Raw genomic sequence first — 15,838 nt, 5'->3', positions numbered from 1 at the left:
TCCAGAAACCACAGAGTTCAGATAAGTGGCAGTAAGGTTACTGCCAGTCTATAAAAACCGTTACTTTATAAATGACAGTCTGCCCCTCACCTGGCAATCTGCCAGTTCATCCAGCTACTCACTGTAGCAGTACCCTGGGTCTGGCCTTTGGCCAGTATCTGAGAAGGGATCAAGGCATCCGAGCCTCACTGTAGCTCTCATTTGAGGGCTCCTTCAGCGGACACCTTCTCCGGGAGGCCGGCAGTCATCGTAACCGCCTGGATGAAAAGGCCACGGAAACACGACAGTGCCTGGGACCGGCTTCCTGGGTAGCAGGTAGGTATTTAGAGGGTGGTAACTACCTTAGCCCTGAGAGATGCACACATTCTCATCTGCTAACTATGAATCATTTCCTCTAAGAAATTTTAAGCAATCTGTTATAAAAGATGGCATGTGGGAAGATGAAAATTCTTTGAGAAATTCGGTAGTGAAACCCCAACTCAAAACCGGGGCCAAAGTGGCATTGCTCTTCCATGCTTCGATTAGGCAGCGGGCTCAGGAGTTGGACGAGTTCAGGGGCCATGTTAGGGCAAGCCGGGGGGATTAGATGTTCCAGTCTGCACTGTTCTCCTACGCCTGCCATGATCTGAACTTGAGCCTTTGAGCCTGGGCCAGAACCAGATTGATGTCCCAGGGTGAGCAAAGAAGGCAGCAGCCTTCAGGCATCTGCGGCGCAGAATTCTCTAGATAATTTTCTCTCTCCTCTCCCAAACACTGGTCAAATGTCCCAAACTTCTTTCCCCGCTTAGTGTCACTATTGGTCCCTACTGCTGAAATCATGTACCTTTTTAAGATTATGTAAATAAATGCTGTCACCTCTATCTTTTGAACTCAGTTGAAAAACAGTTATCGTTCAGCAATCTTTCACAGTTTAAGTAACTTGCTCAGTTTTACTAAGGCTAAAGTTTGCTCCATAACTTCATTAGGAAATTATCTGTAATGGAAAATAAAGTTATTTAGTATCAAGAACAATTAATATAAATATTTGCATTATATCCCAATTAGGAAAATGTCATAAATGTATATCATATATATATATTTGTAATTTATTTTGTCATCATTCGCAGTCCATGTGGGAAGAGTAAAAATTTCATTATAGATGCTTTATTCATTGTTAATTCATTTCATATTCTCTGTGAGAACTTATGATGATGAATGCATTTGACATTCAGGTGGCTTTCCGGTGCTTTCATTTGCAGTTCAATAATTGGTGATTCAGGGTACATAAAACATTAAAAAGCAAAATGCCTCAATTACTTTAATGAAAGTATAAATTAGTTATTCTACTGGGTTTTTAAAAACTTTTAAGCCTTACAGGATTATAAGAAAAGTCTGTGAGATGTTATTCTTTCTGAATTCAGTTTTAGGTGGCATGTTAAAAATAGACTCCCCTAACATAACATTACAAAATATGAGAAATATTTTTAAAATGCCTTGTCTGTGGCTCCAAATAGAGAAAAAAAAACAATTTTAATTAATTTAGTCCAGATACGTCCAAATATAAAGTGATCCCATTTGTTTTCAGGTGTATTTAAAAATATGTTTGGGGCCACTTAATATGTTAAAATGTTGGGATATTAGTGAAATGTCCACACAATATTAGTTTACTTACATATATTAAATATAGAAATTTAGGTTTGTATTTGTAAATGTTGCTTTTTTTTCACAGTCACATTTAATATATATTTACAATCACTGCAATATGATAATTATTGCACTACATTGTAAAGTTATCTTTTAAAAGCTCAGATTTTACAAATTGAATTTACGCTAGACTAAGTGACTTCTCCCATCAGTATGTTGTTGTTCAAAATAAAGTAATTAAAAGAGTGACCCCTTAATATGAGAGGCCGTAAAAAATGGAGTGCAAAGTGACTTCATCTTTTCTGGGAGGTAATTTGGGTTAAAAAAAAAAAAAGTTAAAACAACTCTCACCTTATCTATAATATTTAAAGCATAATATGCTAATTAGACCAGACAGCCGAACCACCTTCCTGACGGACCTTCTGGACGAAGCTGTGAGGGCTGAGCCCCTTGCACGAATTTCGTGTATGGGGCCTCTAGTAAATATATATGTATGTTTACACAATAGAAATAAAAAAATTATAAAGGATTTTAGTGAAGTAAGCCAGAGTAAAGTTCTCAACAAATATTTACTAAATAAATAATGAATATTTTTATACTATCTTCTTTCTGTTTGTTAATAGGTATTCTTTTTTACAAGCCGAAAAAAAGACACAAAAAGAAATTTATTCCCCCATACACCTGAAAATTGTAGCTAGATGTTTCATTTTCTGAATACTTGTTAAAATTTCTGGCCTCCGTTGAAATTTTGGCACGAAGACCCAATCCTTAAATTAGCCCAGATCACTTTGGGGATTGTGTTATTGCTGGTAACTATCTGTAGTTCCAAAGATCCCCATGTTCTTGCATTGTGAAAGGCAACAAGGGGACAACTCTTTGGAATGAAAACCTACCCAAGTTAACAGTGATTGCAAAGAATTCTCTTCAACTACCTACAAGTGAGGAAGCCACTGTGAAACTGTCTTAATGTTTTCACATTTATTTGGGTAGTGAAGTTGTAACCGATTTAACTCTTATTGAACTCTTAATTAAAATCCTGCTGACCTCAGTGTAGTCAGTACGTTTCACAGGGTGTAAGTACTTTGGAAACTGGCAAACTTTTCTAACGAGGGCAGCAGCTGCCAGGGCCAGCCCAGTCCAGTCTATGGGGGACTTTCTCCCAGGAGTTTCATGTGTGCCCACGTGGTATTCTGAATCCACTTAAACCTGCGGCTCCTCTCAATCCTGCCTTCCTCTGCTGCTCAAAATGTCAGGCGTGATTTATCCGTACTATTGAAGAGTTTTAGTCCGTGTTGCTATGTGCTGCCTTCCTGGTAACTCGCTCTGGGTTGAGGTCCTCAGAAATCTTTTCATCATGCTCTGTAGAACCTCCACTTTACTATTTAAAACAAACAAATAGAGGCAAACCCAACTCTTTTAGATTCTTCACAGATTGCTTCAGTTGGCTTCTCTGGGAAGCAGAAGCTAAAATGGAGTTAAGAGTACAGGTTTGTTGGAGGGTAACACCTCTGAAAGATAAAGGGGGCAAGGAATCAGATTGGAAAGGTCTCGGTGAACTCAATGGTGAGCTAGAGAAGAGCCTGATGATTAGGAAGTTCTGCCTGGGAAAGAATGGCAGGCCACAGGTCTCTGCAGTCCTTATTCATTGGCTGGGGCTATCCAGGAAAAGTGTGGCCTCCACTCAAAAGCCGAGGCAGATCCCACAGGTGCTAACAGCTGGAGGCTGTCAGCCAACTGTGCTCCTTGAGGCTGAACATCAAGGTCTTTCTGGAAGGGAGATCAGAGAGACAACTCCAAATGCCTTATAGATTCATTCCTCCACTATGCCCTCTGAAATTTTAAACTCCAACAGCCTAGCACTCACCCTAATGCCCTATCTTTTCATCATTCACTCCTTTACTCCCCTATCTGTTGATTTCATATGAAACTTCTACTCTCTTATTCCCTCAACATTCTTTCAACATTTCAACTCTCTCCTGATTTCACTGTTTTCTCCAGATAGGCTAGCCTCAGTTCTCTATCATTTCATCAGTTCTACAACCCATTTTCTTAAATTCTTTACCACTCTGTCCCAAGTGCCCACATTGCAAGACTCTGTTGATCTATCTGCCTTCTTTCTTCCTGTACTCAAATTGCTGGCTGCAGCTAAAGAAAATCATACAACACTGCAGCTTAATGTCACATGGTTTCCAATCTTGGCTGAACCCTAAACATTGTACAGAAGTCCTATAATTAGGTACTTCCTTCTCACATGGCATCTGAAGAAACATCTTATAATTTTCGTTTTGCAACATGTTCGAGAGCATGATGGGGAAAAGCATGGACTTTGGGGTCATATGGATTAGGTTTGAATTCTACCTCTTTACTGCCTGTAAGGCCTCACTTGACTTCTCTGGGTCTTTCTCAATCTTTAAAATGGAGCTGATATTAACTATCGATGACAGATTGTTTTGAGGATTACAAAAAATATGGTTTAGGGAGATGGGTTAAATCATCTAACATACTGGTATATACGCTAAGGTTTTTCCCAGTAACTGCTACCAACTGTACAAAAACCCCTTTCACCCTAGCTGGTTGTTGTTCAGTGGATGTTAGAGCATCAGCCTGCGGACTGAAGGGTCTCAGGTTTGATTCCGACCTCGGTTGCAGGCTAGATCCCTGGTCCCAGTTGGGGTGCATGTTTCTCTCTCTCCCCCTCCCATCCATTCTCTCTAAAAAAATCAATGGAAGAAATATCCTCGGGTGAGGATTAACAACAATAAAACAACAACAAACACCCTTTCCACTGAGTATATCTAAATCCAATTCCACAATGTTTCTATCAAATATCAATTGTTCTTTAGGAACTATTTTAATCATTATTGGTTTGTTTGATTTTTCTATGTTCTTTTTGTTTTGGTATTTTTTTTTATTTTTGTAAACATTAACTTCTCTTGAGATTTCCCCATATTATGCACAAGATTTTCTTCTAATTTTAAAATATTACTTTAATCAATTGTTATATCACTCTTCAGTTCTCTGGTTGTTGTTTGCTAACTATGACAAACTTATATAAGAAAAATACATGTAAGTTCAAGTTAATAAGTTCAGAGATTCATATCCAAAGAATTAAATATTTATGAGTGGAATGGTTATTTTTCATTTTAAAATAATCTCCTTTGAATGTAACATTTAAAATAAAGAGTTTAACATGGTTTTATATTAACTATGGTGTTTTAGTACTATTTTCCTTTATCTATTTTATATTTTTTAAAAGTTCCCTCATAAAACATTAAGTACCTGACTTTCACATAAACAAATAAATTTATGTACATGTACAGACGCACAAGTCACTATTTTCATTACTTGCATTATATTTGTTTAAAAGACTAATTACCAAAATACTGAAGTTCAATAATAAATGTTTTTGCTTGAGACTCTCCTTGTAGTCTTTACAGTCTGTCACAACAAAACAAAAATATGCCAGTTTACAACATTAGGCTTAGTGCTGGTTAGGTAGTCCTAGGCTCTGGATCTTGTGCTTTGATAAATTTTAATAATTTTGAGAACCATGGATACTGGGTATATCATGATTGTGGGGGAAAATATAAGCTCAGTATATTCTCAGAATCCATGTTTTAAAAAAATGGATGGTTACAATCTAGTTCATATACATAATATTTTCACTTAGTATTTCCATTACTTTAATTGCATTAGATCTCTATCACCCCCAGTTTAATTAGTAGGAAAACAAAAATATTTCTCTTTGGTGCCAACTGCCAACATAGCAACTTGTTTTTACTCTTTGCCTTTACTCTTGTAATGGGTATTGAAATATTTTACATAGTCTCAACTTCGTATGTACTTTGTGTGTGTGTGTGTGTGTGTGTGTGTGTGTGTAGTAACATGCCCTTCACATTGATAAAAACGTGGAAAACTGGAATAAACTATTTTTTAAAAATACTGTTTAGGATTGAGTGGCAGTTGGCCGAGTTTGGGAATAACAAGTATGTATTACATTCCTGAAGGACCAAGGTATATGTATAATAGTTACGACCTTTTTCCACCCCCCACAGTGACCTATAAACGATGTTTGTGTAATGAACGGGGATGATTTTAATCCCAATCCCTAACGAGACCGGGAATCCCTTTCCCTTCTGGATTAGTCTTTATCTCAGCGGTTGTGTTGCGAATGCAGGTCTTGCAGGTCTCTTTGAAAGGTGCCCTGCAGGGCCTCAGGGATTATCCAAGGAAGATGGGGTCCCGGGCCCCGTTACCGTCTTTTTCTTCTATCGCAGGGCACGGAGATGGGGAAGGAGGGATGCAGCTAGCGGGCTGGGCCGACCTATTCCACCAAGACCAAGGGAATACCCATCGCGACCCGCCCGCAGTCCCGCCCCCCGCGCCGCGCACGCCTTATGTAAGCGCCGAGGCCCCTCCCCTCCAGGCCCCGCCCCTCCACGCCCCGCCCCCGGCCAGCTCCGGCCCGGGCCCCGCGGGCGGAGGGGGCGGAGAGAAGCAGCCGCTGCAACTTCGCGTGGAGCCGCGGAGCGTGGGCTCAGCCGGACACCGAGCCGCCGTCGCCGCGGAGCCGCCGCGTCCCCGGCCCGGGCCCCAGCCCAGCCGGCTCGGCATGGCCCCCGCCGCCGCCGCGGCGCATCCGGCCCCAGCGCCCTCCGCTCGCCGCTGAGCAGCCGTTATCAGCCCGCCCTCCCGCCCGGCCGCCGCGGCCCAGGCTCCGCGCAAGTTTCCGCCGCGGGAGGAGCGGGAGGCGAAGGCGGGGGAGAACGGACGTGGGGAATCGGGCGCCCCCAGCCCACCGCCCGCGATGTGGGGGCGCTTCCTGGCCCCGGAGGCCGGCGGCCGAGACAGCCCGGGCGGAGCCCGCAGCTTCCCGGCGGGTGAGTAACGGGACAGTCCCCGGGCTGGGGTGGGGGTCGCGGCCGAGCGCTGCGCTTTGGGACCCGCCGCCCCCTCCTCGCCCAGGCCTGGCCTCCCGCCGCCGGCTCCCCGACGCCGCCAAGCGACCGCCCACCCGCGGCGTGGCCTCCCTGCCGCCGATACCCCGACCCCCGGGCTGACATCTGGCGGGCGGCGTCCCCGGCCCTGTCCGCTCGCATCGCGGCCCCAACGTAAAGCTCTCCGGGACCTTTTCGGATTGGGCTTTGTTGTCCGTCCTCCTCCCTTTCCCTCGTGGGGTGTGTGTTGCAGACGTGGATAACTGGGCTCACGGGGACCCGAGCGGGAAGGTCGCTGCGACCGTGCTGCGGCGGCAGCGGCGTCTTGGGGCGCGCTCGCGGGGCCGGGGTCTGCTAAGCCCACGCCTGCGGCCGCCGCTTTAGGGCGCGTTTAGGGGCGAGAGGAGGTTGCTGGTGATGCCCTCGCAGCAAGTGACCCCCGAGGGGAGTCAGCCCGGCACTGAAACCTGGTAACCGCCCGCATCCCTCTCGGAGTAAGGGGGATGCCACACGTTCTGCAGGAGCCAGTGGATCTTGGCGCAATGAGGGTGTTAATCCGTTTGCAATCCGTTTGCATCTCCCTTTCAGTTTTGGGGTTTGCTGGCTTGGGTGTACGAAGGGAGCTGTTTGTGTCGGACAGCCATTTCACGCCAGCATCGCTCAGAAGTTGCGTAGGAGCCACCAAATCAGGATAAATCTTACCCCAATTTGGGATAAAAAAAAAAAATAAGGCTAGGGTAGTCTGTGACAAGTTGTCTGAAGTTGACAGTTCCTCCAAGCCCTTTAATCTTAACTGGATTTTTAACCCCTTTGAGAAGCTGAAAGTTATATGGACCCTTTATTCAGAAAGAAACTTCGTATGTATATACACACTCCCCCCCCCCTACTATTTTAGGTGGTTCTAGGACTCCTACTAAGTAACCTTGTTCCATAAAATGTTTGCGCTCAACTTGTGTAACTGACATTTTTGTGTACCTTTTTCAAAGCTATTTGCAAAACAAAAAAGCAGAAGCAGTATTTGGAAGTGGCTTTTTTTTTTTTTCCTGGTAGTAGTTTCTGCTGTTTAAAAGTATTGAATACAAACTCAGAAGATTGCTAATTAAAATGTCAAATAAAGCAATTCTATGACAAATGGAAATTGTATATTCAAGGTGTCCTACTTGATGTTTTCATATGTATACATTGTGAAATGACTCCCACAATCAAACTAGTTAACATATTCATCACCTCAGTTTTTTTTTTTTGTTTTTTTTTGGTTTATGCTGAGGACACTTAAGATCTACCCTCTTAGCAAATTTCCATCATACTATACAGTATTGTTAACTCTAGTCAACATACTATATATTATACCTAAATATACATAAATTTTATAACCCAGGGTTAGATTTGAAATTTCTTGTTAAATTTGATCATGCAACACTTTTAGAAATAATGGTAAAAAATATAAATAGGGAATTATTTTCTCTAAAATGTATAATATTTGTATACATAATAGAGGAAACAGCTGTTGAGAGGGTTCTGATGCTTACTGGATATTTACAATCCTGAAATCAAAGTAACTTAAGTGAGAAGACATTTCTTTATCCCTAATAGGCTGGAGGGAGTCTTTCAATTATTAGTACATGTCAAAAGCCATCTGTAATGTTTTTGTGACTTAACCTCTTAAAGTTTATTTGTAATAATAACATGTTTAGTGGTGTAATGTCATCCAAGCATTGTATCAATGTTTCCGTTGTTATATCTATGATAGAAAACTATCATAGTGCTTAGAAACCTTTGCTGTGGTAAAGAATATAGAAGAAGATACCTTATAAATCTACCCAAGTTTAAGGAATTTGGACAGTATTGCTTTACAAAGCATATATTTTATCTCAGCTTTGATATTGTTGGTAAGTCAGGACTTGCCTTTCCAATAAAAAGTTTTTCAGCTGTATGCTGATAATTGATTATAGTAATAGTGACGGCAGTATTTATGTTTCTTTATTCTGTTCTTGAGCAAACAAATATTAAATTTTTTTATTTAGTTTAAAAAAGTTATATGTTAGATGAAAAACTGTGTGGTTTCTTTAGCAAATGAGCAGATGGTTAAGGTCAAGATAATGACCTCTTAATTGATTCATGTAGGGATTTTTTTCTGTTTCTGAGAATTTGAAGAAAATTCATAGTTTTTGAAATTATTGTCCAGTACATCTTTTGATTAACTTGAGTGATTTTAGAGTTTTTCTGAAAACAAAGAGAACCAGTCTTCTGATTCAGTGTATCAGCAATCATTTGGTCCTGAGTGCCAGTGTGAAGGCATGGATAAATAATTCCTGCTATTTAAATAAATTTATCTCAGTATGTGGGTCAATTCTAAAACTAGTTTGTTTATACAGATATGTAACTAAAGGGAAACATAAAGGCATTATAGACCTAGTGTTCTAAAAAACTGGAGGAAACTTTCTTTTTAAAGCAGTGGCAGTAAAAACAAATAGAAATAATGTGTGGTTTGGAAAATACTGAACTTTTGACCTTTGCTTTAGGATTTAACTTGGTTTTGGCTTTACCAACAATATTTCAGCTTTATAGATTAACTGTGTTATAAATTAAAATAAGATAATCATTTTCTATATATCTGTACAATGAAACACCTTCCCCCTTTTTTTCTATTGGCTTGACAAGTATGGTTAAAAAAAAAAGCTAATTTTAAGTAGAACATGTGGTTTGTCATTATGCATTTGGTTGATTTTTCAAGAACAACCTATTCAAAATGTAGGTGCCAAAGTTGGATGAAGGATGGATGTATTTCCTTTAGGTGTTAAAAATCTAGTATGATATAGAGCTATTTTGAGTACTTATACTTAATTATATTGAATTTGTTCCTTTTTGTAAGTCATACTCTAAAGATATTAATATATTCATGTGGAGGCAGGAGATGCCAGTTTAAAGTGTACCAAAAGTAAAATGTTATAGAAACACTTACATGATCTGAAGAAGTGTCACTTGCTCAGTGCCTCCAGCTTTTAAATCTACCTCTTCCTAGTTGATGCATGGCCATAGGTGTTTCGTGATGTCATAATGAGCGTGGTAGTAATTGGTATGATCGCAGCAAATACTAAAGGTTTCTGCTGTGGTTCTGAATTAGATGGACCTATAAGTACTATGGTAACAATGAAACATAACTCTTTTGCCTAAACGCAGTTGGACATGTTCTTTTATAATAGGCAGTGGGGGGTGAGGGCTTCATCTCAACTTTAGTGATGACTTTTGTGAAATGAACTTGATTAGTAATTGAAGCTCTGTCACTTCTTGGCTTGAATGAAGTTAATTTGAGGCCAGGCAATAAATGGTGAGTTGACAACGTCTTTCGTTTCACTGTGAATATTTCTGTATGTTGAGAACAGAAAGGCTTTACAGAGTCGTGATTTTTCTGACTGGATGAAATGTGTTGTATGTGTACTCTGAGAAAAAGATGAAGATGTGAAGGCTCCTAGGTAGTATTTTATTGAGTGATAGCTTAATTAGTTCCCTCAAATTGTACATTGAAAAATGGAGAATGTGGTTGTCTAGATTCCTAAAGCTACAGTGAGATACTAATTATTTTGCCTACTTTAAGGATATTCATATTTTACACTGGCAGAATAATATTCTAAAAAGTGGAATTTATTGTATAAGGCTATTCATTTTAAGAACAGGATTGATCAACATAAAAAGAGCATGAAATTGCTCTTTATACTAATATTTTACTTCTAGTTTCTATTTTTCTATGATTAAAAAACTCCATTGTTGTTACTTAGCATAGTGCGTGGCACATGAGCACATAGTAAATGTTTGTGAGTGGTAGGCATTGTGCTGGACTCTAAGGATACATCATTGAATAAGAACCATAAGGTCCCAGGTCCCTAAGGGAGCTTACAGTGTAGTGGAGATAAACAGTCTATAAGTAAACTAACAACAAGACAATTCTGCTAGTGTTAAGTACTACAAAGAAAAGGGAACAGGGTGAGATGGCAGAGGATGGGTAGAGAAATTGCTTGGGGTAGGCTGGTCAGGGAAGGCCTCTCTGAGGAGGTAACACTGTATTGAGACCTGAAGCATGAGAAGGAGCCAGACCTGAGGGGTGGAGCGTTCTGTACCTGAGGGTACAGAAACAGTTCCATGATGCGAGTGAGTTTGGGGAGTTTGAGGAAGGTCACAACCAGAGAGTCTGGAGCAGGGGTCCTCAAACTTTTTAAACAGGGGGCCAGTTCACTGTCCCTCAGACCGTTGGAGGGCCGGACTATAGTTAAAAAAAAACAACTATGAACAAATTCCTATGCGCACTGCGGGCCCGGGACGAGTCGGCTGCTAAGCAGGACAGGCAGCAGCACCCAGCGGGTGGGATAAATGTCCTCGGAGGGCCACATGTGGCCGCGGGCCGTAGTTTGAGGACGCCTGGTCTGGAGCATAGTGAGCAGGATGAAAGGTGAGGGAGGCCTGGTAATGGAAGGCATTGTATGAAGTTTGGATTCTATTCTACATGAGGGGAAGCTACCCATAGAAGGGTAGGAGAGATGACCATTCATTCTTTCACTCAGTGCACATTGAGTGCCTGCAATGAGACAGGCATTGTTTATGGACCAGGGAACGAAGCAGGCATTCCTTATCCTTGATATTTACAGATCTCTCCTGGCTTTTTTTTTTTTTTTTGCGGGGGGTGAGGGGGAGGGAGAAATTGTGGAGGGGTGAGGGAAAGAATAGCAGTAGAGAAGTAGGTTAATAGGTCATTGTAGTAATTATGTGGGCGATGATGGCTCAGACTGGAGTGGTTAGATTGGATTAGGAGAGAAGATAATGTGTTTGGAATACATACTTAAGAAACAAAGCTGACTGAATTTACTGATAGTTTAGAGGTGGGAAAGGAGAGTCAAAGATGGTATCTTAATTTTGGCTTCAGTAATTATAATGGATGGTGGTGTCATTTCCTGAGGTGGGGGAAGAGTGTGAGGAGAATAAGTGGACTAGAGTTCTATTTTGGCCATGTGAAGTTTGAGATGCTTTTTTAGAGGTTCATGTGATAGTTGAGTTGGAAGTTGGGCATACAAGTCTGGAGCTGAGTAAGGACATGGGAGAGGTGGAGGTAGGAATTTTGAGTGTTACCTGTGTATATATGGTGTTTAAAGGTGATCACATGGAGAGAGTCTAGAGCAGATAGCGGAGACTATAGATAAGACAGCAGAGGATCAAGCTCTGGGACACTTGATGTTCTGGCCAGGTAGAGGAAGAGGGACCATCCAAAGAGACTGAGGAGGAGCAGCTAGTGATGTAAGAGTGTGGTGTTCCAGAAGAGAGGAGACTGATGAAGAGAGGAGTAATCACCGAAGTCTGTGCTTCCAGGAGGCCATGTAAGATGTCAGAAGAGAATGGATCACCTTAAAACTGGCGGAGATGAGAGATTCTCTAATCTAGCCAGCTCACTTTATTATGGAGAAATTGATGTATAAGGTGGTTACATTATGCTTGTAGAGGCAAAGATTGTGTGTTGACTGACCATTAGAAATACATATTGCCTTGCCATGACATTACTGAAGCTTTTCTGAAGCCTTTTCATTAATACTGAGCATTCTATCTCATTTTAGGAATAATTTACTGAAAAGTTTGACTAGAAAGTAAGTTCCTTATTATTGGGGAGATATTTATAAATTTCCTCAACTTATTTTGGGGTGTTAGTTTTAATACACTGCAAAGTAAGTTGAAATTTAACTAGACTTCTATTTGTCTCCATGTACAAAAATTAACTCAAAGTATATAAAAAAACCTAAATATAAGACCTGACACAATAAATTACATAGAAGAAAACATAGGTACAAAACTTATGGACCTTGGTCTTAAGAAGGATTTTCTGAATTTGACCCTAAGGCAAAGGCAGTAAAAGAATTAAATGAATTGGTCTATATCAAACTAAAAAGCTTCTGCACAGCAAAAGAAACTACCAACAAAACCAAAAGGCAACCAATGGAATGATAGAAGATATTTACAAAAAACAGCTCTAACAAGGTATACAAAAATATAAAGAACTCATACAACTCAACACCAAAAAAAGGAAAGAATCCAATTAAAATATGGACAGAGGACCTGAACAGGCACTTCTCCCAAGAAGACATACAAATGGCCAACAGATATATGAAAAGATGCTCAACTTCACTATTAGGGAAATGCAAATCAAATCTACAAGGAGATACCACCTCTCATTTGTTAGAATGGCTATTATCAACAAGACAGTAAGTGTTGGAGAGGTTGTGGAGAAGAAGGAACCCTTTCATTCACTGCAGGTGAAAATGTGAACTGGTACAGCCAACTATGGAAAACTGTGGAGCTTCCTCCAAAAATTAAGAATAGTGACCATATGATCCAGCAAACCTCTCTTCTGGGTATCTATCCGAGATATTTGCAAATATTTATTTGCAAAGATTTATTTGTACCCCAATGTTCATTGCAGTATTATTCACGGTGACCAAGACATGAAAACAACTGAAGTGTCCTTTGAGAGGCGATTGGATAAAGAAGATGTGGTACATATATGCAATGGAACACAACTCAGCCATAAGAAAAGATGAAATACTGCCATTTGCGACAACATGGATGGATTTTGAGAATATCAAGCTAAGTGAAATAAGTCAGAAAGTCAAGACTACATGGTTTTACTCATGTGGGGTATAAAACTGAAAGCAGCAAACGAACAAACAAGACAAACAGCTCACAGAATGGAGGTTACCAGAGGGAAAGGCTGAGGGGTAGTAAGGTAAAGGGGATAAATACACGGTGATGGAAGAAGGTTTGACTTTGGGTGCTGGGCACACAGTGAAATGTACAGATGATGTGTCATACAGCTACACACTTGAAACATGTAATTTTATTAACCACTGTCACCCCAATAAATTTAATAACCAGAATTTTTGTTTTAGTTTTTGCCTTTAAATGTATTGTGTAAAGTACTTCGGTTCCCAGTGTCAGAAAATAAATGGCTAATTGAGAAATAATTAATCTACTCTGCTTCCTTTGGAAGCCAATGCTACATAAATAAAAGTAGCATGTACAGAATTAGGTCTAACAACTTTTTTATTTAGGAAGTGTCTTTTAATTTTTTCCTGGGTAATGATAATACTTCCTTCTTAGTTTTCCCATCATTTGCTACCTTGTAGAATATTTTTCTACTAGTTGATATTATTAAATAATTATATTTAAAAACAAAGGTGTAAACCCCTCTGGAATACCACTTGGTATACTCCCTCACGCTTGTAGTGGTTAAAAACTTACTACTTTTTACCATACCTTGTTTTTTCAGTTTATAAACAGAAACAAAGGCTATGAGAAACTAAGTTAAATATGTGGCCCTCATTCCTCCTATCTACCATAAAACTTTTGAATGCAGCATTTCATGTAACCAGAAGATAGGGCTCTTTGGCCCGTCACACACTGAAATCAACAGGCATGTAATTTTTTCATAGAAGGAGATAGTGTTATCTGTGTTGGTTGCTAACTTAACCCCTCTTAAATTCCTTGTTTTCATAATGAGTACTTGGGGTGAATATTTATTGGTTTGAATTAATACTTTTACTGTGAAAGGAGAACCACTTATTTATCCATCTGACTATTGTTCTTAATTGAGGTAATTTAAACCTCAACCTGAACCAACCTAGTTTGAAGCTCTTCCTTGTTACACTAGAATTGAAAATAGGAAATTCAGAATCACTTCTGAAGAATATAGTTTTATACCTTTTGTGGTAATGTTTTTAAAGTTAGTTACAGTAGTTAATGAATGAACTTCCAGATTTTTTTTAAATTTAGAAAGCAAAGAATACTAGCTGTCAATTACTTAGAATTCAGTTTAAATCCTTAACTGCAAGAAAGCCAATTCCAGTTGGATTGAGATATAATTGATATATAATATTGTATTAGTTTAAGGTATGCAATATAATGATTTGATATATGTACATGTTGCAAAGTGATTACCACAGTAAGTTTAGTTGACATGCACCACCAGACATAGTTAACTTTTTTTCTTTATGATGAGAACTTTTAGGGTTTACTCTCTTACCAGCTTTCAATATGCAGCATAGCATTGTTAACTATAGTTACCATGCTGTAAATGAATCCCTAGAATTTACTTATCTTTTCACTGTAAGTTTGTGCTTTTTGGCTACTTTTGCCCATTCCCCCATCCCCTGTCATTGGCAACCACCAGTCTGTTCTCTGTTTTCATGAGTTGGCTTTTTTTAGATTTCACATTTAAGTGTGCTCATATGGTATTTGTCTCTGGCATAGTTAAGGTAGCATAATACCCTCACAATCCATCCATATTGTAAGAAATGGATGCAGGATTTTCTTCTTTTTTTAATGGCTGAATAATAATATTCCTTGTATATAAACATCACATTTTCTTTATCCATTCATCTGTTGATGACACTTACGTTGCTTCCCTTTCTTGGCTGTTGTAAATAATGCAGTAAAACATGGGGGGTTGTGATATCTCTGAGATTTTGTTATATATATATGCCCTGAAGTGAGGATTGCTGGATCATAAGGTAGTTTTATTTTTAGTTACTTGAGGAACTGGAATAAAGAAAATAAAGTTTCTTCTATCTTAGTTAGTAATTCTCCTGTGTAGAGCAGGATTTTCTGTTTTCTTTTTTTCTTTTTTGTGTGGTTATTATTAATATGAATATCTTAAAATGTGTTTTAATGTTACATTTAAAATTTTCATTACTTTTTTTGGTGCTTTGATCCTGTTGGAGATTGTTTCCCCATGTTTATTTGGAATTTTGGCTATGAACTCCTCAAACCACTTGTAATTATTAGTATATTTTTAGCTGCTTTGGAAAATATTTACTGATCTTTAAATAGATACTTAAATGTACACTAGCTCCAGGGAGAGTTTAAAAACTCCTGTATTTAAAAATAAACAACAACAACCAAAAAAGAAAAAAAGAAAGAAAAGAAAACCTTCTTCTTCTAAATGGAAGAATATTTTTTTAGATCTAACAGTCTTTGAGAGTTTTAATTTTATACCACGGACATTTATCGAGTACTCAGTGGTAATAATAACAGCATTTATTGAGACCCTGCCTAACTGTGAAGCTCTGTGCTAGAGACTAAGAAAAGAAAAGAAAAGAAAAAGTTGTTTTTCAGTGTTCCCAGTTTGGTTATGGTGAAGAAAGTCATAGACATATGGGTTAATTTAGATTAGTAAATGCTGTTACAGAATTTTGAATGATATATTGGGAGAGCACAAAGTAGTAATTACTTAATAGCACCTGGAG

The 15,838-nt window shown here is 39.3% G+C and overlaps 1 protein-coding gene across 1 annotated transcript in view; it reads left to right on the top strand.

Annotated features, from left to right (window-relative positions):
- The first annotated feature begins 6,090 nt into the window (after positions 1–6,090).
- CEP85L (centrosomal protein 85L) overlaps positions 6,091–15,838 on the top strand; it is an 82,006-nt gene continuing 72,258 nt past the window's right edge. The window contains exon 1 of the mRNA XM_080664816.1: positions 6,091–6,503. Coding sequence (XP_080520942.1) covers positions 6,431–6,503 — 73 coding nt within the window. The 5' untranslated portion in view covers positions 6,091–6,430. The remainder of the gene's footprint in view (positions 6,504–15,838) is intronic.

Source organism: Plecotus auritus (genome assembly GCF_963455305.1).
Source record: "Plecotus auritus genome assembly, chromosome: 4".
Taxonomy (NCBI): Eukaryota; Metazoa; Chordata; class Mammalia; order Chiroptera; family Vespertilionidae; genus Plecotus; species Plecotus auritus.
This window is presented reverse-complemented; position numbering and strand designations above follow the sequence as displayed.